At 46.8% G+C, this 25710-nt stretch overlaps 1 protein-coding gene across 4 annotated transcripts; it reads left to right on the top strand.

The window, feature by feature from the left end:
* Positions 1-137: 137 nt before the first annotated feature.
* Positions 138-24980, top strand: tle2a (TLE family member 2, transcriptional corepressor a). 4 transcript variants are annotated; one of them, XM_037250015.1, is made up of 22 exons: positions 144-227; positions 1779-1862; positions 2187-2284; positions 11344-11504; positions 16278-16341; positions 17672-17716; positions 19860-19922; positions 20083-20187; positions 20460-20673; positions 20795-20811; positions 21273-21368; positions 21448-21492; positions 21571-21732; positions 21802-21928; positions 22515-22708; positions 22858-22937; positions 23028-23277; positions 23374-23621; positions 23701-23848; positions 23929-24079; positions 24165-24241; positions 24319-24980. In XM_037250015.1, exons 2-22 carry the CDS (start codon positions 1832-1834, stop codon positions 24424-24426), a joined length of 2484 nt encoding a protein of 827 aa, XP_037105910.1. In that variant the 5' UTR covers positions 144-227; positions 1779-1831; the 3' UTR covers positions 24427-24980. The 4 variants fall into 4 exon arrangements, with proteins under 4 accessions (XP_037105913.1, XP_037105910.1, XP_037105912.1 ...); XM_037250017.1 differs by lacking the exons at positions 144-227; positions 1779-1862; positions 2187-2284 and adding an exon at positions 3943-4543; XM_037250016.1 differs by lacking the exons at positions 144-227; positions 1779-1862; positions 2187-2284 and adding an exon at positions 3945-4543 and having other exon boundaries at positions 20083-20157.
* The last annotated feature ends 730 nt before the right edge of the window (positions 24981-25710 follow it).

The following is a 25710-nucleotide window of genomic DNA, read 5'->3' on the forward strand; positions in this document are numbered from 1 at the left end:
TTATTAAACGAGAAAAAAGTCAGCGCCACATTCAACTGTATGCGTGCTTGGCTGGTACTTTAGCGACGTCGTGTGGCGCTTGTGTGCAATTACAGTATGCTGCCGTAAATGGGCTCCTTGGGATGTAAAGTGTCGCAAATCAACGAGCGTAATTAAAAGTACCTCGTTAGCAACTAAATGTGGTTTGTCGCGTATCAACAAAAGCAACTTTCCTCCCATTTTTGCAGGTAAATGAATCATAAATCAGTAAACGCTTTATTGGACATTTTTGGAGTTATTTAATGACGTTTCCCGTATATATACTTACGTTACCAATCTGAACTACATACTACTTTTTACTAGCAACTAGCAACAATTACAGGTTGGGGCGAAAATGTTAAGTAACAAAATACATTTAAATGTAATCTCGTAAATTAAAATTAATGTTTCAAAAGTCTGCTATGATTTCCAAACTGGGTATAGCTTTGTGTGTGTGGTAATCTGATGGAGGTCTTAAAGGCGACAGTAAGTTGTGTCCTTCCTTCCTTATAAGTCAATTTAACAAGTTTGGCACCCAAGCTAATCAAGTAGTGGCCTGTGTATATTTCTTCTTTTTTTTTTAAATTAAATCTGTGAATTCGTTTGTCTATATGAGATGAGTGACAGCACCTGCTGAGTGCTGTTGGATGCACTTTCACTTAGCAAAAATTAAATTTGGTTGGTGTGTCAATTTGCCATTTTGGTGTAAAGCGACCATCTTGTTTTCATTTTCATATTTTCCAGGTGTTCAAATGGGCGGCGCAATATTGCAAATGGTGCCAACCATACAAAAAAACAAAAACAAAGCCAAAGCACACCTTGAGTGAATTCTTTTTTATAATTAGTTATGACTTTGTTCTGGATTCCTTGTATTGTGTTTGGGCACAGCTTTGACGCTCAAGGCCAGACCGAGGCGTGTCATTCTTTTGTTTCGTTGCATGGAAATAAAAGTTCATCCCACCCTTTGTGACGAATCTGGTTCCGGAGAAAAAAAAAAAAAAAGAATTAAATTATGAATAAACATCATTGAAATGAAGTGTCTTATCACGTGGAGCGTAGAGAACAACATTAAGGCGCCTCCACTGGAATTCCTGAGGACCCTCATTCACATGGCCGTGGGCGTGTATGCGTCTGTTTCATGTGGGCATGCATGTGTGTGTGTCACTGGGGGTATTTATTTGTATTTGCCTGTGTGTGTGCGTCAATGTGTGTGTGTACGCATTGCTGCTGATGTGGGTCATTACCCCCTTCTTTTCCCCAAGGGGCCATGCAATGAGAAAGGGGAGGGGGCGGATGCTGCATGACGTGTGTGTGTGTGTGTGTGTGTGTGTGTGTGAGTAGCGGCTCACATAAGGGTGGGGTTGAGGTTGTGTCCCCGAGGATCTGAGACCAATAAATCACTGTGCCGTCTCTGCTCTGACACCCAGCTTGTCTGATGAGGGACAGCGATGGTGGGAGTGGGGATGAATGGGGGGAGGTGTAGATTAGTGAGGGGGAGGGGCGGGGAGGGGGCTCCTAACAGCGCTCTGGCCTTGTCTTCCTGCCATTCTTGACCCTATCTTGGGCACTGGGGAAATGCAGCAGCGGCGTACTAGCTATGGAGTCCACTTACTCACCGTTGGCGGCCATCTTACGTTGCCACTCGCCACGCAAGCCAACTTGAATACAAGAATGACAGTGTGTGTATATTGTATACATATCACCAAAGTTATCCAATATTGTTCATTTTTTCCTCTGTGCTTCTTTGTCAGGCTTTTATGTGGCATGCAAAGTATTCGAGCAAATTCGAGAGACCGTTCGAGAAGATTCTACGATGCGAACCGCGAGACTCAACCACCCAACCGGTAATTAAATCCAATTTCTTTTTGCGCACGTCGGCCTCACTGTTCTGAGGTTCTGGGTTTGAATCTCGGCTCTGTTCTTCCTGCTTAGAACTTGTACAAACATATATGCAGCGGAACCTCCATTGAGGATGTGACATGTAATTTGATGGATGAGGGTTGAACAAATTGTTTTGCTTCATGTTTGCTGCACTAAAACGTAAAAATCAACATGCAGCTTATATCCGCATCTGCAAGGGTTAAATTACTCACCTATCTAGTGAAACTCATTTGAGTCAGTCTCACCATGACACCTCCATGTTTATTGTTCATACCATACTGATGAAGTCATCTGCGGAGGTCGGCAGTGGGAATCAAACTGGCCTCGTTCAAAGCCCTCCCCTTGTGCGCCCCGCATTCCTCCGCTTCAAGTTGTGATTATAAAGGTATGTAGGGCTCTCCTCCTCCTCCTCCTTCTCCCTTCCATTGTTTTGACCAGTATGCGGCTGAACATGTGTTTACTCACACTCGGCATACGTGCGCCGCAAAAGACCCTCGTGCTTTTACGATCTCGCACGGGACCGCTAAAACCAAAACTGTCCTTTGCCATTGTTGGCTCGACTTTGAAGAAGAGAACCTATTTAACCGCTGGAGCCCGGCCAACACATACACACACACACCTTCATCCAACCTGCCAATAGCAATATACAGTGTGTGTCCTTCACTTATCTTTTGCTATCATCTATATTATTTTTGCCCTCTCCCCCTTTTCAAAACTCTCACCCACTACCGCCCATTCTTCCTGTGCACCCCGCTGCTCACACACCACACGAAGCCACTTCCCATGCGTCACATTTCTCCTCTTTGACTTTATTCTAATAAATGTGATGCAGCAATTGGGGATGCTGTGCATTAAAATTCAGCAGGGGAGTAAAAAAAAAAAAAGGCAATAAAATGTGTCCTTTTTACCAATTTTTTTTCTTCCACAATCACCTTCCTCTTCCATTCCCTCACACACTTTTTTTTTTCATCGCTGATGTGCACTAAACCCCCCCACTGACTCGTCTTTCTCAGCATCCCCCCTGCTGTCCTTCATCCTTTATTCTCTTCCTCCTCCCTCTCCCCCCTTCACCCCCCCCCCCCCCCACACTCTCACACGCATAGTTGTAGCCACACACACAAACACATGCACACACATCTATATTTTCCAACTCCACCTCTGGCAGGTTGTGATTTCCACTGTCAGAAATTGCTTTTTCAATATCTCTCTCTCTAATTATGAGCCCCGCTAAAGGGGTCTTGCCACCAGAATACCAATTTTCTACAATTTATTTCCTTCTTGGCTGAAATAATTCTCGTGTTCCAGTCTGCAACAATGAAGACATCACGATTGGTGTGTGTGCGTGTATGTGCGCGTGTGTTTGCTACATTATCACCAGTGGGCCCTTCCAATCCTTCCCTTGAGGTGGTGATTAGCAAAACACAAGAAAAGGGGGTGGTGATGTTGTTGATGATGATGCACATCTTTCAGTCTTATCTCCACGCCAAAAATGGACAAAATTGTAAGATGTTCAACAAAGCAGCGTCAAGCTTGTGGCGAGAAAAGCGGAAAACCGCCGAATCTCAATATACAAGCAGCCACACCGCCAAGCACCGCCCCCTCGCCGCCAACAAGGAGGTTAACTCCAGCGCACCCCCTCCTTCTTTTCCTCTTTGATTGACGTGCGGAACCTCTGCGCTCCAATCAGCGACGGGACAGCCTGTTCCCCACGTGGGCTTGCCCGACGCCGATTGGCTCATTCTAGGAGCTCCGAGGCCGAACCCCACGTGGAGATTTTCATTCAATCACTACTGAGAACAATTCCACGGAGCCTCGTTCCCCCCCCCTGCCCCGTTTAAATAAACGTGTTTTTTAATTACGCAGACTCATCTGAATCGCATTTATGTAAACCCAATTAAGTAAAAAGTTCGCCCTTTTGGTGTGAAATAGCGACACGAAAAGCACGCGTATCCTCGACGTAATATTTACAACAAACTATGGAAGCGTGTTAGCGTGTGTGGGGGTGTATTCACCCCCCCTTGAAGAACTCATATGTTGTGTCCCATTGAGGATGAGAGAGAGAGAGGGGGTAGAGAGAGAGAGCGAGAGGGTGAGGGAGTGGGAGTGTTGTGTGAAAGGAGTGCAGGCCAACGAGGGAGACAAAAGAGGCTGCGGCTGCATTCAATGTGCTGCTGTTGTGTTGTGTTGTGTGTCCGTCTGCGAGCCGCTCCTCCTCTTCGCCAAGAAAGAGAAAGAGCGAGAAAGAGAGAGAGAGAGCGAGCGAGGGAGAGCGAGGCCACCCGATATCGCACAAGCTGCCGGACCTATCATCAAGTTTTCGGAGACTTGAGTGGAGAGGGACCCCGCGTGGAAGGCTTCCAAGCAGGACCTTGCTCCTCCTGCCCCGGCCCTCACGCGTCGAGAGCGGCGCGGCGGCGCACCGAGAGAGCCGCGGTAGGCAGAACAAAGGAAAAGTGAGGAATGAGAGAGCCCTAAGAACAGCTTCTGTGCCAAATGTCCCACTAAAAAAAAGAAGAAGAAGAAAGATCCCCTCCTCGTAATCCTCGACGCAGCTTTTCCGTCTCGCCGAGAGGGACAAGAAGGACAATAACCGTACGGAGACGCACGTTTGGCGGGCAGAATGTTCCCTCAAAACCGAACACCGGTGAGTAGGAAGTGTCCATTCAACGCTTATCGGAGATGCACCATTTCCGGGTACTCGTTTTTGTTGAGGTGCACGATAAAGGTCAGGGTCGTTTGTTATCTGCAGACCGGTGGACCGGTGAGGGCAACTTTGCAGACTTGGGGGGGGGGGCTTCCTCGACCACAGACACGGGTCGCTAGAGCGTTAATTCCACGCTGTAGTGGAGTGGAGGGATGATGGGGATGAAGAGTGCGTGTGTTTGCCCTTTTGCTCTGATGGTTGAGAGCAATAGAAGCGAGTCAACTCTGCTTGTTGACACATCCGCAAGTATCCCCGCACACACTTTTAAGTCATGTTTGGAGTGACCGGAAACCGTAAATAGCGATACAACCGCTTTACAGGGTGTCAAAAAGGATAGTAAAGATATGCCTCGTCATATCGCGGTTCGGTTTTCGCTGTCTTGCTGTACTGTAGATTTCATCTATTTTGATCATGGCTATTTGTCTTTATTGCGGAATTTGAACTAGAATGAGAATGTCTAAAGTTTGAGATAATTTCACACTTAATAAAGATCACTGTGTTTACTGAGCTAGCTTACAGGACAGCGCCTCTATGAGCTGACACAATTACATAAACATAATTAGGTCAACATAATTTATGTAATGACCCTATAATGGTCATGCATATTTTGTATTTGTATTGTGCATAAAGACGAAATATATTAGCATGCTATTGTTACCAATACTTGACTGAGTAATCAAGTCATATGTAGTCCATATATTGGAACCCAACTGTTAGCATAGCATGCTAGCATGGGCATAGAATTGATTGTAACTTCCTAGCAACAACAGGAAGGCAAGATTGGGGATTAATATCCAAACCGTTAAGCTGCGTCCGCCTTTTCTGTGTGGTCACACTAATGCCGAAGATGCTTTCGAAGATCACTATTTATACTGGACAGTTATACTTCTCGGAATCTTATGTATACAAAAGGCAATTCAACAGTACAACTTTGCTATAGTTTGCTTAAGCTAGTGGTTAGCATGTCCACCCCACATGTTTGAAGTTCTGGTTTTGCATGTCCCCCCCCCCCCGTGGATTTTGTCCCACTACAACTTCCTGTTGCATTCGAAAAACCTTCACATTACGTTTGTGAAAGTTTCTTAATTAGCTATAGTATGTCTGATTGTCTATAAACAGTATATGCCTACCCCTCAATGAGGACAAGCACTATAGAAAACCAACACGATGGGAAAATATTCTTCTTTGTAAGGAGTTTGTGAATCTGATCCACACTATTGTTACCCCGTAAGAATAATTACTAAACTCCTTAAGTACAATTTTTTTTCCACAGCTAATATGTAAGTCAAGGAGAGTAATTTTGATAGTAGCTCCATCCCATGACGAGCAATTCTACCACTTAAGGGACAATGTTTTTTTGTTTTTTTTCCCATGAGAGATGTAGCAGCCTTTTAATTTGTGTCAATCAAGTTAGGTGAAGGGCTTTTGAGCTGACTGAAATACATAAACACTGGTCCTCTCGCCGCGTCAAGTATCAATTAAGGACCCACTCATTTGCCTAACCCTCATCCCCAGGCCACCGCCGACGCTGTTTTGACTTTCCTGTCCCGCTCAGATTAAACATGCAAATGGGAATTTGCAGGTGGAAAAACAAACAAGTTGAAACGCAAAGCTGGCCGGATTTGAAGCGTCGTCGTATGTCTTTATCGGCCTCGTATCCCCCCCCCCCCCCTGCACTTCCTCTGCCGTGATCTTGTGACCGCCGGCAGCTGTGCACGTAGTGAAAAGGCCTGCAGGAAGGCAGGGCAGGAGGCAGACTGCGGCTCTGCGGTTTACGCTGCAAACCCAATCCCTCTCATCCAGCCTCTCCTTGCTGTGTTCCTGCGAGAGCTTCCAAACCACATCTTAATGTATGGGCAGGCATCCCAGGGCGAGAGGCGCAGTCTGCGGCGGAGCTCGTTGTGAAAGCGTTGACCCTGTTTTGTTTTTTTTAATAGAAATGCTTTTCTCAGTACACGCAGTCAGTCAGTAGGTCCGATTCTTGATCCGTGAAAGTCCAATGCCGTGTACTGGAGCTTTCGATTTTCAGTATTTATTTGAATTACGTTTTTATTAGCACGCACAACTTGTTCGTGTATTGGGCATAAGATTTTGGCGATGAAAACGGCGCTTGACTTGATGCTGCTTCCCTGGTTCTCACCAGAAGTCTCGTGGTCTTGCTGCTATGAATATTTTTAAGACTAGCCACAACTGAAAATAGCCTAAGCTAGTGCGGCTAACCTCTATTCTCAACCAAAAGCGTCTTATTTTGGTACTTGCGAAAGCCACACCGATCTATAAAGACCGTCTCCGGACATTTCTGCGTCACGGTCCGGCTTTGGCAGCAGTTGGGTGAGTCAAAGTTGCCAAAAAAACACATGATAATAATAAATTCAATTCAAGCTTTAAATGTCAATGAAGAGGAGTAAAATGGAGTTTTAGTACTTTTTCAGACTGATACCAGTTACCGGTGCTAGCATGCGAGCTGCTGCATTTTTTGCTTTTTATTGTGACAGACTCTCACAGGAGACATTTGTGTCTTTACACCCCCCACATCTTCGATTTTGAAATTGATGCAGTTGAAATGGATTTGCGGGCGACCTTTTGACCCGGCTTCTGCTTTGTCTCAGCGAGTTATGTCGAAAAGCTCGTTTTGTCGCTCAGGCTTTGTTCACAAACTGCGTCTTCGATTCGGGGGTTTGGAGTCAGTTTGGTAAGTCAGCTTGGAGATTGAAGTCGTGCAAGATCTTTGCCAAGTCGGTGGGAAGGACCGCAAGAAGCTCGTCTTCATTCCAATATCGAGCTGGTTAGTGGGTTAGTTGCCGCAGCACTAGCGCGCTGCCTTTAGGCCCGCTTTACTCGAGCTCTTTATCATGGCGGCTGCCCACACGTGAGCGCGGCCATCGATCAGCAGCTCGCCTCTTTTTTTTTTTTTTTTTTTTTGCTCAGCCGGTAGTTAGAGGGCAAAGAAAGAGCAGGCAGGAGAGAATGAAGGAAACGAGGCTGAAGGGATCTCTGCTACTTTACGCGCACGCCGAGGTGCGTCTCGGTGGAATTGGCAAACGAGCCGAGGGGAGGGGCGAGGGCTTACCTAATAAAAGAAGGCACCTCCAGCAATTAAGGCGGCTGACAGGCTAACCGTGGCTATCTGCTAATTTGGGCTGACAGCGGGGAAATTTGAATAAGGAGGCTTACGGGAGAAATGGGGCGGTGGAGAAAAGGCGGAGGGGGGAGAAAAAAATGTTGCTAATGAAACAGGTGCCTCACCGCCTGCCCCTCCCCTCCAAGAGACGAAGCCATTGAGAGATTAGCCGCATGTTTCTTCAGATGGGAGCCAAGTAGAGTGATGCTATTGCAATCGGTTTGACTTCTTGCTTTCTCGTGTTGAAAATGTCTTTGCGATAAGAAAAACTGTTTGCAACTGTTTGCAACCGTTTGCAACTGAGATTCAAATCTTTCTGCGGCGCAGGCCTGGAGTAAAAATTGGCCAAGCACACTGCAGAGAAGACAAAAGTTGTGGAGCAGCTCTGATCGCCAAAGACGTTTTGTGGTTGTGGACAGTCTTTGATGGTTTGCGGGTGTTTTGTTTCTCAGCGCAAGCATGTCAAAGCCCATTTGCATGTGCAAAAAGAACGTGATGTCTGTTCACCAAAAAATGTTCTGGTCGTTAGGCTTTTGAAGAAAATACATGAAAGGAATCTTTTCAGCAAACGTCAAATTGCAGCCATGGCGGCCTCGCGATAACTGCCGCCGCTCCATTTTATACGTGACGGCGGAGATGCGTGATTTTTCATTTGGTCCACGCCAAGGCCGCTCATGTGAAGGCAATAAAGCGCACATGTGCTCGTAAATACTTGCGGGAAGCGGCATCTTGTACGCATCCGCTGTCTGAGGTGGCCCGTGTGGGCGTGTCGTCTGCTCGGCGGGCGAGGATGTGAGGTCATTGTGGTTTTGTTGCCTGCGGTGTGAAGGCAACTCAAATGAAAACAGCGGGCACGACCACACTGTTGGCAGACTCCACAACAAGTGCTTTTCGTTTGAACGCCTGCTCTGGAGCCATGTGTTTTGGATCCTATGTTTTTTTTCTCCATTTAATAAAATAACAACAACAGTCCTTGTTTTGGGTCATTTACTAAGATTGGAAAGCTTCTAGTCAAATGGAATGTTACCCCAAAAAATGAAATCAATTATAAAATATCGAAATATTGACTGTGTATCAACTTGCCTTATTATTTTGTAATCATGCCGATTTGGACAAAATTAAGAGAGCCCAACACGTGATGACAGATGTTACTCCAGGCTGTGAAAGAAAAAAAAAAAAAAGATTAGTTGGTAAAATGCAAAAAAAAAAGTGCTGTCTAAAGACACATTTTGCCCGCTAAGCATATTTCGAAGCGTGAGGACTAAATAACATGCGAGATGAATCATTAAAAAAAACTAAACCATGACATTCCAATTTATTTATTTTTTCTCACCCAAAACACTCTCCAACGTGTCAAGGACACTCTCTCGCTCTAGAGACCAATATGGGAAGGAAAGAAGGAAGAATGAGAGTAAGATGAGCCGCTACACCTTCACCATCCGTGCATCCTCCCATGAAAAGGCCTAAGTGACTTTTCACCTCTCTGGGTTAATTGGCCTGTGTGTGTCTGTGTCAGTATGCATCTAGGTAGGAATCAGTCCAGCGGATTAAGAGCGGCTTGTTTCGCCTTTCAGAACGTTCCCATTCCAACTTTCTGGGTCGCCGGTCGTCACCCCTCCTCTCACTTATTTCGTCTTTTTCCTGACCTCCTTCAGACATTTTAAGTCTCCATTTTGTAAGATAAGGCTTGCTTCCGTTTTAGCACAATGACGCGTGAAGACGACAACAATTGTTGTCACGTGCGCTCCATCGACGCTGTTGGCCTCGTCGGATTGCTTTCGGGGGGTTGTGGTTTGTTTAATCAGCAGGAAAAGTCTCTGATTTTATTTCCTGGTGCTGCCGCGCCAGCTTTTTTCCCCCCCCCCAACACGGTCACGCTGGCAACCGGGTTCTGGGTCGTCATTTTTTACTCCCATGTGACCTTTTCACAGAGCTTAATGCTATGGAAGCTTTTTGCAGGCCATGGCTATGGCTCTAAGATGTGACTGCACCAATAAAAATATTTTTTTTAAAATCCTACCAAAACATCTGAACTTCATGTGGGGTTTGTCATTGATTCTTCGCTTAACATGAGTTTGAATATGATGAATTAATCCTGGTTTTTTTTAGAGGGTGTGCACACTTATGCAAACACATCTTGTTTTTTTTTTTCTTCTCTCTAAATAAGTTGTTCAGGTTATGATCAACAGCACTGTTTTTATAGCACTCCAATCTGGCATGGGGTGTGTAGACTTTCTATAGCTTCTGTCGCTGTCATTGGCACGCTACGTGGCTGTCATGTCAACATGCAAGTTTGATTTTTTTACAGCTTTCATCCCCCCCCCCCTCGCCAGCCAAGCCCCTCTGTGCTTTTTGGCATCCCGGTTGAGTGATGTTGCCGTTAATTAAAGCTAATGCGCTGCTGATGTGCCACGCTCAGATGTGAAAAGAAACATATTTTCAAAGACGTCGCCGCCACCGCCGTCGATATTCCGATGCTATAATGGGACGGAATACGATTTGACAGTTTCTGTTGGCCGCATCTGAAGAGAAATCTGCCGACGGAGATGTCTTCATGTGACCGGACAAACGTGACTACTCGATGATTCATGTTTCACGCGGACGGCAGCATACAAACGCCCGCAGACAAACTCGGGAAAAGCTGCTGATGTCTTGAGTGACCTCCAAAATCAACCTGGGGACGAAAACTGTATCGTGTAGGAATTGAGAAATTCTGGAGTGGCGATGAGCTTGAATATTTCCCCGTGTTGTCATTGAGCAGAAATTATTTTTCAATTGATGTGCGCTTTGCAATGTGAAGCAGAAGGCTCCACTTTAAAAGGCTGCACACCAAATTGATTTGCACGACCAAATAAGTTTCACCTCCGTTAGTTTACACTGGAAATGGAAAATAATGGTAAAGAAAGAGAAATATTTGAAGGCCATTTTCTGTCCAGTTTCAAACAGTTCACCTTTCAATCCATTTAGCAGTGGAAACAAAATATTTTCATACTTTTTTTTTTTAGCAACTGTTAAATGTCATTTAATTGTATAAATTTGTATTTAATATAATAATTATTGTTCATTGTGGGATGATTAGAATTTCTCCTTTTTTTGGCGCCTTCTATTTATAGACACGAGATTGTTGTTCAGTTCTCAAGTGCTAACTTCAATGTACTACTTGACCGCCCCCGATCTTGAGAACGCTCCATCCCCTGTGGGCCAGTGAGCTAGCTCTGTGTTGTTGACGCAGAGTTACATAGACAGAAAGACAGGGGAAGCCCCCCTCCTTACCCCCCCCTTCCCCGCCACCCTTGCAGTCCGACGCTCAGCTTTCTTTTGTCTGCTTGTCCTGCAGCATTACTCTTCTGCTTGTAGCCTCCTAATTGCTCCGGACCCTGCAGAGAAGAGAGCCGAGCGCGCCGGGATCCCCTCCCCACCCGCTAGGCTTTTTTTTTTTTTTTATCCTCCTTTCCCCATCTTGGACCAGCAATGAAACAATGAGTGCTCATTTGGCTAAGACTCTCATGCGCTCCATGTCACATCTGGCAACGTTGGCTGTGACACTAAACAGACGGACAGACCGCCATGAACCCGTGTCACATGTCAGTAATTTTCTATGTGTCTCGGTTTTCCACAGGCACCTCTCCAGCCTCCCCCGGGGTCTTCGGCCTCCGTGGTGGCAGCGGCGGCCGCGGCAGCCGCGGCGTCGGGGACCCCCCAGTCGCTCAAGCTGACGTACCCCGAGACTCTGGACCGCATCAAGGAGGAGTTCCAGTTCCTGCAGACCCAGTACCACAGGTACCTTGAATCGCTAATGTGTGTTGTTCCTTCAAATGAAGCATTTGGGCTTAGCTGTTCCCCCCTCGCCCTCCCCACCCCCCCTTTTCTTATCCTCCTCTCATCCTACTTTGATTTCGCTGGCCAGTATCCCATCCCCGCCCTCTTCTTTTTTTTTTTTTCTGTCCCACTTCAAACTTCTTTTGTGCACTCTCCCCTATCTCCAGTCTTCGAACCCCCGCGGCCACTGCAGCTTTGTGTGTGTGTCTGTGTGTGTGTGTTCTTGTGCTGCTGTCTTTGTGGGTACTTTAATGCAATGTGTTGTGTCAGAGATGCCGCCAGAGTGTTCGAAACGGGCCTTGTCGGCGAATTGATGAAAAATTCCATTTCACTGAATTGATTTAAATTCTCATCAGTCACTCGGATGAACATAGTCATATTTTTTTTCATCTCAGACTCGGTCGGTGAAAAATATTTACCCGGAGAAACAAGAGAGTAAGCTCAGGGTATCGCCATATTGTTAAGGAAAAAATATTTGCGTTCAATGTTTGAAGCAGTTGTCGTTGATCTTGACAAACGTTCAAGGCCCCGCTGATGATTGCTCTCCTGGCATCATTTCAGTGCCCCCGTGCCAAACGCGCCTCGCTAAATACACAAGAAGTCAAGTGAAAAGATTCCAATTGGGTCTGCTGCAGATTCCATCGGAAGATTTCCAGGAAGAATATGCAATGGAAAAACCTAAACCTCGTCAGACTTGGCACATACTTGCGGCCATGGACATGGAAAGGGATTGTGCCGTGCAAATTCCTTTCACTGCTGGCTTGGATGTTTAATCTGGCAGGTGGTTCGGAACCTGTTCCTTTGGCTCGCCTACAGTGAAATGCAGCGTGTCATCATTTTGACATCCCTGTGAATTATTTTTGCAAAGTAGGATGGCACTCATTTTACGAGAGCAGTGAAAAAGTCGTAGAAATTTTGTGTGAACCCCCCCCCCCCCCCCCACTAATTAATCCTTTCCTATTTTCTAGTGCTTTGACGCCACCTTGTGGCATCTTAGTTGTTTCAAAAAGAGCACAATAAAATAGGTTCCACAGAAGATCAACTGTATTTTGTTTCTTAGTGATGTGACGCAACTTTGGGTTTCGTCGGCGCCGTCGGAACAGAACTTCCTCAGAACCTCGGTTGTAAACTGTAATCATGTTGACACGCCCGTTTAAAAGGCAATTAATTGAGATTAATTTATTACCAAGACAAGTACCAGGCCCAAATTACCTTTTGAAGCGGTAATGATACTTGAGTCATCCCCGGTTGCAAAAGATATTTTGCCGATGTCATCGTGACCACATGTCCTCGTGCGGTCGCTTGCAGGACAGGCCCGGTGATGAAAGAAACACACTCGTAGACACTGCTGGTGTGTTTGCCCGCACACTTGGTGATGATGTATGTGCTTGAAACACACACACGCACACGTGCAGGGCTCCCCAATTATCAGCGCACACAAATAGACGCCGGCTGGAAATAGCCGAGCTTACGTGTGTATTTTGGCCTCGGCGACGGTAGCTGGATTCCGATAGATGTTGGATTAGACGGCAGGATAGAGATGGAGGGGAAGGGATTAGCACTGATGAGCTACAACCACGTGTGTGGCGGGTCGCTCTGCGTGCGTGTGTGCGTTTTGGCGGGCTACGTGCGCAAATCCAAATGTTTGCCGGCATACGGCGGCGTGGAAGGTATGTAGCCACGAGGAAGATTAGTAGGAAACCCAAAGGACACAACGCCTAATTAAAGTCTTCGGTGTGGGTCAGCAGCTCTGATTTTGTGTGCGTGTGTGTGTACGTGAGCTCATGTACGTTAACAAAACAGCCTGTAATCAACAGACTGAGGCATGGGAGCTTTAATTACTGCAATTCTTTTGACACACATTTGCATACACACATGCACAGGCGGCGGCTGCTGCTGCTAAGTGAATGTCGGCGTGTGTGTGGTCTGCATCGAAGCTCTTCGATCACCGCTAACATGCGACCACTCGTCTTTCGAGCCCTTCAACTTGTCTTTGCGCACACAGTTACAACACACTTGCTCCATTTTTGCTCCTCTTATTTATTATGTTATTTGTTTATTTATTATTTATTCATCACTCTTATTTATTCATTGTCTGTGCCTTCTTGTTTTTATTTTTTTGTGTTGTTTACTTGTATGTATATTGTGTACTATGTCTTGTCACCGTGGGATAGTGGGAACGTCATTTCGATTTCTTTGTGTGTCTTGGCATGTGAAGAAATTGACAATAAAGCAGACTTTGACTTTGAACACACACACATGCTGCCCAAGTGTGTCATGTGACCTTGACAATTGGTGTGAGGGGAAAAAAGGAAAAGCTGATTTGCAATGGTAAGTGATGTGACGTGAAATGTAAAATCGAAGGTGTGCTCTATACACACACACACACACACACACACACACAGATACGCACAAAGTGTGTAAACATTTGATTTAATCAACTCTATGGTGACATTGTATTTGCGAGAGAGATGGTTCGTGGTTTGTAGTTGGAGGTGTGTGTGTCTGTGTGAGTGAGAGGGAGATTGTGTGTGGCCTCGCAATGAGTGTGATGACAGATACAAGTTCGCTTGGCCTGCTGCTGTGTGACAAGAGCTATCCTTTATTGTGTGTGTGTGTTGTGCACACCCTTGAAAGATGATGAAAGTGTACACGAGCAAGTTAGGTGGGCTCCTGTTCTCAGTGTGTGTGAGCTGTTGATTTTTTTTTACCCTCCACCGGCGGATTCGCAAGGGACGGTTGATCAATACTTAATGAGATGTAAAGTGAACAGTCGCAAAGCTGCAGAGCGGCAGCCTAAACGGTTCCATCGTGTGCGTGCGCCATTACGCCGATGTCACGATCGATAGGACTTAGTGCCGACTGATATCTTTTTAACCGCAAAGACGCTTTACAGCCTTTTTTTTTTTTTTAAACGTGCAAACGAAACCGTTTAAATAGCATTTAAGTGGCCGCGTGGCCAAAGCAATCCGTCAAGCGAAACCTATTCAGGAGTGCTATCATTCCCATAATCAGAAAGTGAAATGAGATGATGCTTGTTTGCAAAGTTAGCATCTTTATGCCGCGCACCTTTTTCCAGCCGTGGTGGCACGCTAGCGAAAACGAAGGCTGGAGATTTTAACGACACTTGGGACACTTCTTAAAGCGCAGCGTCTTAATTAGATGCTTCAGGTTGCTTCATTTTGACCCTGTGTTGCCTATTAAATTTTGCGTTCTCGCTAATGTAGCGCTTCTTTGCTTTGACTGATGTGTGCGTGCGAGTTTGTTCATCAGCAAGGCAACACCGGCAAGAGCTGTCTGAAAAGCGACGGGCTGCAGATTTGTCGCGCATTCAGCCGATCACCTTATCTCCTGTCACCGACAGGCAGAGTTGACACACGCGCCCCCCTTTCTTGCTTGTGCCCCTCCCATCATCTCTAAATGGCGCCCAGCTCAAGCCTAATTATGACAAGCAATTATTCCCCACTTCCTGCCCAGCACTTTTTTTTTCTTTCCATCCTTCCTCCAGCTGTGATGCTCGCTTCACGATAAGCACGTGCTCATTTTCAACCTTGAAGGCCATCATTTGTAGCAAACGCGCGTGGATGAAAAATCTACATCGGATGCGGTTCTCATCAAATGGCTGTCATACAAAAAAAAAAAATGAAGTCGTGGTGGTTTGAACATCACAATGTTATTCAATTTCATCCAGCCTTAATTATCCTTAAAAATTGCACTTAATCCTTTAATCTAAAAACCCAGATTGGCGATAAAGTGGACTAGTGGTGAACACAAGCGTCTCACGGGTTCGAATCTCAACTCTGGCTGACGTTTGTGGCGTTTGCATGTTTTTTCAGGGCTTATTTTTTTCTCTGTCCAAGCAAGAACCTTAACGATTTTTATCCAACACAAGAGATTGGTGCACACAGAGCACACTTGAGCCAAGAGGCAATTGCACTGTAATATCTATAAGGTGAAGGAGGTGGTATTAGAGGGGTTTACACCCCCCCCCCCCCAACCTTTTCAGCGCCTCCTCCACTTCTTCTGTAGCTTGGCTCCCTCTCTTCCCTTCGCTTCTCTTCCCTGGGCTGGCCATGATAAATTACCTGTTGCGGCCAGGGTGGGGGCAACGTATTAATCATATTCTAATTTTCCTCTGCCACGCAACCCGCCCACAAGACACACATCGTCACCACGAGTGCAGCCCCCCCCCCCCCACCAATCTATTTGCCGCCTGCAAACAAATCAGTGTAAACGAAGGCCCAAATACTGCCTCCCTGGGGAGGAGGGAGGCTGCAAGAGCAACAAGGTGCGTGTGTGTGTGCACGTTATATGCGACAGAAGAGAATTACGTGTGTGTGTGTCCTGTTTGGCCGAAAGCATTTTCCAATTTTAGGCGACAGGAGGGACCTGTTGGGCTTGTGTGGTGACACAGACACAAAGATATGGGACGCATGGGAGAGCTGTTTGGCTGCCTCATCTGGGCTGAGTGTGTGTGTGTGTATGTGTGTAGTCTCAATTCATGGGCACACAAGAGTGGTAATTAGAGACATGGGCGTATTATATGGCTAACTTTTTTAGAGGGTGGAGGAAATGCAGATTGTATATTCTCGAAAAGAGATGGCAGGCTATGTCCAAAAAATGGCTTGTTGCAATTGAGATTTGTGCATTTTTTTAATTTATTTGGAGTCAAATCCAAACTTAAGATGTTAACATCTGCACCCCCCCCCCCCCCCTCTTGTCGTTTCATTGTAGTTTGAAGTTGGAATGTGAGAAACTGGCCACCGAGAAGACGGAGATCCAGAGACACTACGTTATGGTGAGCCAAGTTGTCTGGGTCCTTTTCATCTGCTAACAGCTGCTAAACACCCACACGCAAGACCACACACACACACACGCACGCACGCACACACACACACACACACACTCTATCACACTTAAATGGGATTCTGCGCAAAACAAACGCTGCACCTTTATACTGCCAACATTTCGACTCTTTCCAGTGAGAATTTGCCGAGTTTCATCATCAACACTCCCTTTATGCTCACCTTGAATTTTTTTTTTTTAGTCGAGTGCTTGAATAGTTTCAAAAGACTCAATTTGTCTCTCAATTAAAGTGGCGATAAAAAGAGAGCCAAAGCGCGACCAATTAGTTAAATAGTGACTTCATGCATGTGAAATGTGTTCATGTCACTAAATTAGGCTGGAAAGTGTCATTTACTTACAACAACAAAAATATTATTTTTTTTCCCATTGTAATCTGAGTTACTTGCTCAAAATTGCTTAGCGACAAATGGCGCCTTGACGCAAGTGCAGCCAAACAAATGTAATAAGTGAGGCCACGCCCACAATTGCTCAAAGAAGTCCGGCAATGTTGGTGTTCAAACAAATGAGACGTGCACAATATGGAGGTTAGCGTGCGCCTCCACTTGGCTGTGTGAATATTTGGGAATTCTGCCCGCCATCTCGCCACCGCAGCTGAACCCGCTCCGGCTGCCAAGAACCCACTCGGGCCCCGCCAAAAAAAATCAGATGTGGCATTCCTGGCACCAAGTTGGGAATTGTGTATGGATGTGTGTGGGGGCGGCGGGATGGAGGTTGAAGGTTTGGCTCTCGCTAAGAGAGGGGGGGGGCGGAGTTGGCGAGGTCTCCTCTCCTGGCGGCTGATTTTGGGGGGGGGGGGAGTTTGGGTGTTGCTTAGCAACAGGCAAAACTTGGCACGCCAACTGTCAAGTGGAGCTGCCAGCTGCCAGGAAAGGCATCTTTTACGGCGCCGCAGACAAACAACAACACATGCGCGCACACACTTGCGTGCTGTGCCAAGAAAGATGTCTGCCGAGAGAAGACAACCCCTGCCCATCTCCTCTCCTCGCATCCTGGCGCTCCGACTTGCCAATCTCCTCTCTGAAAAGCAAATGTCAGCCTGTCACTTTGCCAGGCATCGACTGGAAAATGCAGAGTGAGCGAGCGAGCAGGCACCTGGCTCTCCACTCTCCTTTGCTCCTCGGAGGAGTCAGAAAGTTCAAATGGCTCAAATTAGACGTGATTGTCGCGGCGGTCCGACAATATACTTTCCTCGCTCGCGCGACTTTGGAGAGTCATTTGTAAGTGCCCAATGTGATTGAACTTCCCATTTGCGTGTGTTGCAGTATTACGAGATGTCCTACGGCCTGAACATCGAAATGCACAAACAGGTGAGCAACAGCTCCCGTTTTCTCTTTCCTCAAATCGTACACCCACCGAGAAATTTCCTCCTCATCATTTTCTCTCCAGTCATTTCTTTTGTCTCTTAACGTTTTTTTTTTCCTTCCAATTCTTCATTTCTTCTGCATCCAGCATCGTTTTTGATTTCCTCTTTATCTTCCCTTCCCTTCCCTTCCTGGCAGACGTATACAATCCATGCTGGATTTCACTTTAAATCAGGTCACTGCCTTCCTGCTGTCTACTCCTTCTCGCTCTCTCTACCCCCCCCCTCGTTCATTTCACCATCTCAATCGTTTCACTTTTGACATGTCACAGAATCTCCCCCCCGAGTCTTCACCGCAATGTCGATTTTCCTCCCCCGCCTCCCTCCCTCCCTTTCTCCATCTATTTCTCCTCGCCCTCCCACGTCCTTCCCTCATTGTCACACTTCCTCACCCCCCCCCCCCCACCTCCTCCTTCTTCATCTTCTACCGTTGCTCCTTTCCTTTCCTCCCCCCCTGAAGATGTCATTTAGTAGTTGGAGTTCTCTAACAAGAAATCATTGTCTCCCCTGGGCAGGCGGGGCCGAGGGATGCTGGGGCTGATGGATTGGGAGGAGGGTGGGGTGTAGGTGGGCACGCAGAGAGAGAGAGAGAGAAAAAGAGCGAGAGGATTGTTGGCTGTGTGGGTGAGAGTGAAAGTGTGCAGCAAGAAGAAAGGAGGGGGGGTGGAAGTTCAGTCCGGCGTCAATAAATCACTTAGGAGGGAATGGGGTTGTGTTCACGTGTAGAAATGGCTGCATGTGTGTGCGAGTGTGTGTACACGCACACACACCTCAGCGCAGGCTGGCTGGCTGTCATCTAGACAAACAGCCTGCAGCCATAATGATGTTGTCATGATCTCTGCATGCATATCATTACCGGCCCTAACGGCCTTGATGCTAAATGTGTGTGCGTGCGCGAGCTCGTGTGCACCGAAGCCTGTTAGGCTAATCAATAATATCGGCAGGGGAGGAACAGAAGGAGGCCGACTTGGAATAAACAGAGGGATTGTTTTTTTCTCGCCAGACTATTTTTAACTAAAAGCCCATTCAAGGCAATGTTGTTTGTGGGTTTCCACGGCAACGGTGTTTTTCAAGGCTAGAAAGTAGCTTTGGCAAAGGCAGACGTCGTCCTCACAATGCGTTATTATTCATAGTCGTGGTACGCTAAGCAGGTGCGGCTCAATTAGAATATGATGGAAAACATAATTGAGTTTGCTTGTTCAATTAGGAAAACACGTTCGATTCAAACTATTCAATATGCACAACGTGAATTTTTTTTTTTTTTAATACATATTTTTATTTGAGAAAGTAGTTAGCAATTGGCCTAGTGAAATGAACGCTCATTTGCTAATAATCGTCTGGCTAATTAGTTAATTGCTCAAATTAGTTAACGCATTTTGAAATGAATTGCAAACCGTTTTTTTTTGGTGCACTATCAACTGGCATTTGTCTAATTAGTCCTTTTTGTCCTAGCCTAATTAAAAATACAAATATCAAAATGTTGTTGTGGCACATCCATGCACTGTCAACACCATTTGAAACATTGTGTTGGATTATTGCTGAATCTTAGTATGTTGTGGTTTTTACCGTGTTGTCATTGCGTTAACACACTTAATGAGATGGAGAGAGAGAGAGAGCGATGGGAGGATGAGGAGGAGGAAGAAGAGTTGGCTGTGCAGTAGAGCTGTTAGACACACTCATGCGCTCACACACACCCTCAGTAGGAGCAATTGACCCGCGGCATGAAACACACACACACACACACGCACGTCCGCAGAATGTGAACGCATATGCAAACATCTGAGGAACGCACACAAGATTGGGAATCTTTTTCTCAAACCGCCACACACCCCCACCATGATTGTGTGTTGGAGAGCATGTGTGTGTGTGTGTGGGCTGGCTGCGGCCACAGCAGATGCTCACCATGAATATTTTAGTCCAACTCCCTGGCAAAGATTCCATTTGCATGGACCAGATGTAAGCGGTTGAAATATTTACCACACGGGTCTGGGGGAGAAGCAGGTCACAGCGTCTGTGTGTGTGTGTGTGTGTGTTTTTTAGTGTTTGTGTGTGATTATTCATCAAATCGTTTTTCTCCCCCCCACCTTTAGACGGAGATTGCCAAACGGCTAAATGTGATCTGTGCTCAACTCATCCCATTCCTGTCACAGGAGGTGAGACACACACACACTCACATGCACACACACACACACGCACACACACACGGAACAGAGAACTTGATGCTAATCAATCCACAATTAATATTAATGCGTGCGAGCACGGCCTCCGAGTCCTCTGAGTGACCTTTGCCTTTTTTGTTGCTCCGCCCCGCAGCACCAGCAACAGGTGGTCCAAGCTATGGAGCGCGCCAAACAGGTGACCATGGGGGAGTTAAATGCTTCCATAGGGGTACGTGGGCTCCCCCCTCTGCCTCATAGCGTGTGTACCTTATCCTCCCGTTTATTTTTTTCCCTCCTTTTTCTCTACTTTTTTCAAAATTAGGAATGAGGCACCCTTTTAGGCCCAGCGCACTTTTAGCTCACTGCCATTGGACTTTAAATTGTCCCATTCACATTACACATGCAAGTATGAGTCCCGTTAGGCCCGCTGCCCTGACTTGTGCATTTCTCCCGCTGCACTTCCTGCTTTCCGGCTCTGCTTAAAACGAAGCGCCAATGTCACAGCGTGTCTTTCTCCCCCCCCCTTTGCAGCAGCAACTTCAGGCTCAGCACCTCTCGCAGCACGCGCAGGGTCTCCCGATGGGCCCGCACCCGTCGGGACTGCCCCACCCGGGCCTGGCGCTGGGCGGGGGCTCCGGGCTGCTGGCCCTGTCGGGGGCTCTGGGGGCTCAGCTGGCCGCCAAGGACGAGAGGGCTCACCTGGAGGCCGTTGCTGCCGCCGCCGCGGCCGCCGAGCATCACAGAGGTGAAGGAATGCAGATTGTGCTAGTATATCAAAATTTTCAGTCAAAACAATTTTTTTAACCTTTATGTTTTGTGTACTTTTTTTTTTTTTTTGACCCATCACCATCTCTGCCTGGAAACAGATCGGGATGCAGGCCCGGTGAGTACAAAGCATTTCGCAATCTCTGCAAGACTTTTTCATTTTCAGAATCACAACATGAAGCTATTATATATTTTTTTTGCCTGACTAATATAAGAGCAAGAGAGCAAAAAAAAAAACTGCAACAAAAGATTTACTTGCTTGTTTAATTTCACGCTTGATGGATGTGCCGACCCTCGACTATTTGTATGCAAGCTATTAAAAGTCCATTTTGAAGAATTTATCCCCTTTGAAACGTCTGGTTATATAAGGCTTTCAAACATTATTTGATCAGCTCGGAATAGCAAAACTGTGGCGCGATAAATGAGTGATGCCGCGTGATATATTTTTTCGGGTTATTTTGCGTGCGTGTAGTTAATGAATCTTTTCGACGACTGATTGCGGTCACTCTCACCTCGTAGTCACGCTCGTCACATCATCTCCTCTTTCACTGGCCATTCTTTGCTTCTGTCCATCCGCAGAGCTCTCTGTCCAACGGGGACAAAGGTCGCCCCGCAGACTACCTCAGCAACGGCAAGAAGAGGAAAGCTGACGAGAAGGAGTTCATGACGGACTATGTGAGTCACATGTTTGGTGTTTGTTGCTATTTTGTTGCAAGTGTTTTATTGACTTTTGGTTTTCTCTTTCCTTGTACAGGGCAGCGATGCAGATAAAAGCGATGACAACTTGGTGGTTGACGAGGTTTGCGCATTTCATCTCATCCTTTTTAAATGTGTCAACCCGTGTGCTAAACGTCCACCTTCTCTGATAAACCACCAGGACCCGTCGTCGCCCCGCAGCGTGCAGTCCTACTCCTCCAGGGAGAACGGCTTGGACAAGATGGCGCCCTCCCGCAAGGAAGGCCCCCCGCAGGCTAGCCCCACCTCGCTGGCGTCCTCCAGCAGCGCCGCGTCACCGTCGCGCGGCAAGGAGTCTGCGCAAGTAAGGGCAAGGGGGTCAGCCAATCACGCGGCTCCTACCAAAATCTTTGACTCTATTTTCTTCCTCTAGCGAGAGAAGTCCAGCACTCCGGGTATGAAGCCAGGCACGCCAATGTCGCAAGAGTCCAATACCCCGGGACCGAGTGGACCGCCACAATTCAGGCCCATGCCTGGCAAGCCTGGTGTCGACACGCTAGGTGAGTTGAGTTTCTTTCCTTTTTTTTTTTAATTTGCATCCTTCCGTTGTTTAAAATCACTATTCTGCCTTTAGCTCGATGATTAATGAATGATTTACCCTTATTTGTGGACCCTATAAAAGACAAACACGTTAATTTGAAACGTAGTTTTGGCCCGCCCAGTCTAATTGGCTGTTTGCTGGCATCGATGTTACAAATGCATCAACTGCAGTCATTATTATGGGTGGCGGCCATCTCTACCCCGCCCCCCCCCCCCCAGCCCACCCCTCTCAAGCCGACCGCCAACTGGACGCTTTTAATAAGCGACTGTGGGCCAAGATTGAATAAATGGTGAGATTAGGAGACTTGCTTGACTGCTTCATAATGAGCATCCATCGATGGCGCGTCGGGCTCTTTGCTCCTGTCATCTCATGTCAGCACTTTTTAACACAAGCGCGCACACACACTTAGTGCTGCTGTCAACCGTCTCTGCAGGAGAGGTACCGTACAGCGGCCAGCAGGGGGCACTAGTGTTCTAGTCTCTGTGGAAAGCTGGAGAAGTGTTATTGAATCATGTAAGATAACCTCAGCTCTTTCCCCCCAACAGCTCTGGGTCTGAGGAACCCCTTGGTCGTGCAGGGAGCGTACCCCCCGGGGGCTTTCGGCCTGCCCCCTCCCGGCGTCAACGGGGACCTGCCCGTGGCGGCAGCCTATGGCGCCGGCCTCCACCTGGTTTCACCGCAGATGAACGGCGCGGCGGCAGCTGCTGCAGCGGCGGCGGGCTACGGGCGCTCCCCAGTGGTGAGCCTCCTCAAAAACAATTTGATTGCTCATAGATAGCACAAGATGGCATCAAAGCACCACTCTTGTCAAATGAAGCTCCTCAACTCATTAACATAAATAGTCCCCTTGGCACATCTTTCAGCTTTGTCCCTTGTTTTGCTATACAGGTGGGTTATGAGTCTCCACACCCACACATGAGAGTGCCCGGCTTACCCGCCAGCCTGCAGTCAGCTGCATCTGGCAAACCGTAAGTTTCATCCCACCGCACATGGCTTCATTTCTTGACTCCTTGTATTCAAAAATATGACTATGCCCCCCTTTTGTCCTCTTGGCACAGGGCTTATTCGTTCCACGTGAGCGCAGACGGTCAGATGCAGCCGGTGCCCTTTCCTCCCGACGCGCTGCTGGGCCCGGGCGTCCCTCGCCACGCGCGGCAGATCCACAGCCTGAGCCACGGCGAGGTGGTGTGCGCCGTCACCATCAGCACCTCCACGCGCCACGTCTACACGGGCGGCAAAGGCTGCGTCAAGGTCTGGGACATCAGCCAGCCGGGCAGCAAGAGTCCCATGGCCCAGCTCGACTGCCTGGTCCGTCCTCTTCAGTCGCTTTACTATCCAGCTATCCCATTTTTGAAATTGTATTTCATTTTTCAATTAAAACCTCTCCATCTCTCATCCAATCAGAACCGTGACAACTACATCCGCTCTTGCAAGCTGCTGTCGGACGGGCGCACGCTGATCGTGGGCGGTGAGGCCAGCACGCTGTCCATCTGGGACTTGGCCACGCCCACCCCTCGTATCAAAGCCGAGCTGACGTCGTCGGCGCCGGCCTGCTACGCGCTGGCCATCTCGCCCGACAACAAGGTGTGCTTCTCCTGCTGCAGTGACGGGAACATTGTCGTCTGGGACCTGCACAACCAGACGCTCGTCAGGTAGCGTGAACAATAGTTTGAGAATATTCTCGTTAATGTCTTTTCAATATCTTGCTGATGAAGTTGTCTGCTGCCACAGACAGTTCCAGGGCCACACGGACGGAGCGAGCTGCATCGACATCTCCAACGACGGCACCAAGCTGTGGACGGGAGGACTGGACAACACGGTGCGCTGCTGGGACCTGAGGGAGGGACGCCAGCTGCAGCAGCACGACTTCACCTCACAGGTTGCTGAGCACTACATCGCTTGTCGCTAGGCAGACTTGACAGTGCACTCATGTCAAAATGTCCACGTTGCCATTGGCAGATCTTCTCGCTGGGTTACTGTCCGACGGGCGAGTGGCTGGCGGTGGGGATGGAGAGCAGCAACGTGGAAGTCCTGCACGTGTCCAAGCCCGACAAGTACCAGCTGCACCTTCACGAGAGCTGCGTGCTCTCCCTTAAGTTCGCCTACTGCGGTGAGCCCTCAAACGTTTTGGTGGCTCAAAATCTCCAAGCGTTGCGTTAGTTTGGACCTGCTCCTAATGTGCATATGCCCTGCAGGTAAATGGTTTGTGAGCACAGGCAAAGACAACCTGCTGAACGCGTGGCGGACACCTTACGGGTCCAGCATATTCCAGGTAATCCTTGGGCAAACTTGACTTTAAACAATCAAGTGTTTGTATGTTTGTGTGATTGTTTGTGTGATCGTTTTCAGTCCAAGGAGTCATCATCCGTGCTGAGCTGTGACATCTCTCCCGACGATCAGTTCATCGTGACGGGCTCGGGGGACAAGAAGGCCACCGTGTACGAAGTCATCTACTGAATTAGGTCAACACTGCGCCTTTGGAAAACACTCAACTACTTTTTTTGGACCAGTAAAGACTCCAAACTGTTTTTTAGATGAGCGTGTGGGATTCTTCCAAAGATGTTTTTTTTTTTTTTTCTCCCTTCTTCTTCTTAACAAAATCAAACCTCTGTAGTGGACAAGACATTAGCAACATAACATATTTTTTTAGCATCTTTGTTTTTTAAACCTTGTGGACCACAGGGAAACAGGACAAAAGGCATCATGTGAAGGCGCTTTGGAGTTCAGCCTGCTTCGGACCAGCCTGGTCCACTTGGGTGCGGTTATGGCTGCACTTTTCTCTTTTTTTTTTTTTTTTTTTTGCTTGGGCAGTAAACCTGATTGTATGATCTCCAAAAGACACAACCTGTGTCATCAAGAGTTGCTGTTTGGTGTGTTTTTTTGTTTGTTTTATTCTTAAGAAAACATGACTCAGCAGTTTTTCCAGAGTAACTTTTGCTGCTTCATGTTCAAGGTTACTTATTGTGTTAGCTGGCTTCTAAATGGATGTAAATAAAGTTCTCTAAAGGCAACTGTGTTAAACTGTGTTTAAGGTAAGTGAGGTTTCTGCTGAGGGCAGCAAAGTGGAGGTGGATGAATAGGTAGGTAGGTAGGTATGAATGAATGTTTGTATGTATGCATGTATGAATGTTTGTATGTATGAATGTAGAATGTATGTGTGAATGTTTGTATGTGTGAATGTTTATATGTATGAAATGTTTGTATGTATGTTTATGTATGAATGTTTGTATGCATAAATGATTGTATGTATCAATGTTTGTATGTGTGAATGTTTGTATGTGTGAATGTTTGTATCTATGAATGATTGTATGTATGTATCAATGTTTGTATGTATGAAATGTATGTATGAATGTTTGTATGCATGAATGATTGTATGTACTATGTATCAATGTATGTATGAATGATTGTATGTATGAATGTTTGTATGTATGATTGTTTGTCTGTATGATTGTATGTATGAATGTTTGTATGTATGATTGTTTGTCTGTATGATTGTATGTATGAATGTTTGTCTGTGTGAATGTTTGTATGTGTGAATGTATGTATGAATGTTTGTATGTATGAATGTAGAATGTTTGTATGTGTGAATGTTTGTGTGTGAATCTATGTGTATATGTGAATGTTTATGTGTGAATGTTTGTATGAATATTTGTATGTATAAATGTTTGTATGTATAAATGTTTGTATACATGAATGATTGTATCTATGTATGAAGGATTGTATGTATGTATAAATGTTTGT

The sequence above is a fragment of the Syngnathus acus genome, chromosome 4 (assembly GCF_901709675.1).
Source record: "Syngnathus acus chromosome 4, fSynAcu1.2, whole genome shotgun sequence".
NCBI lineage: Eukaryota > Metazoa > Chordata > Actinopteri > Syngnathiformes > Syngnathidae > Syngnathus > Syngnathus acus.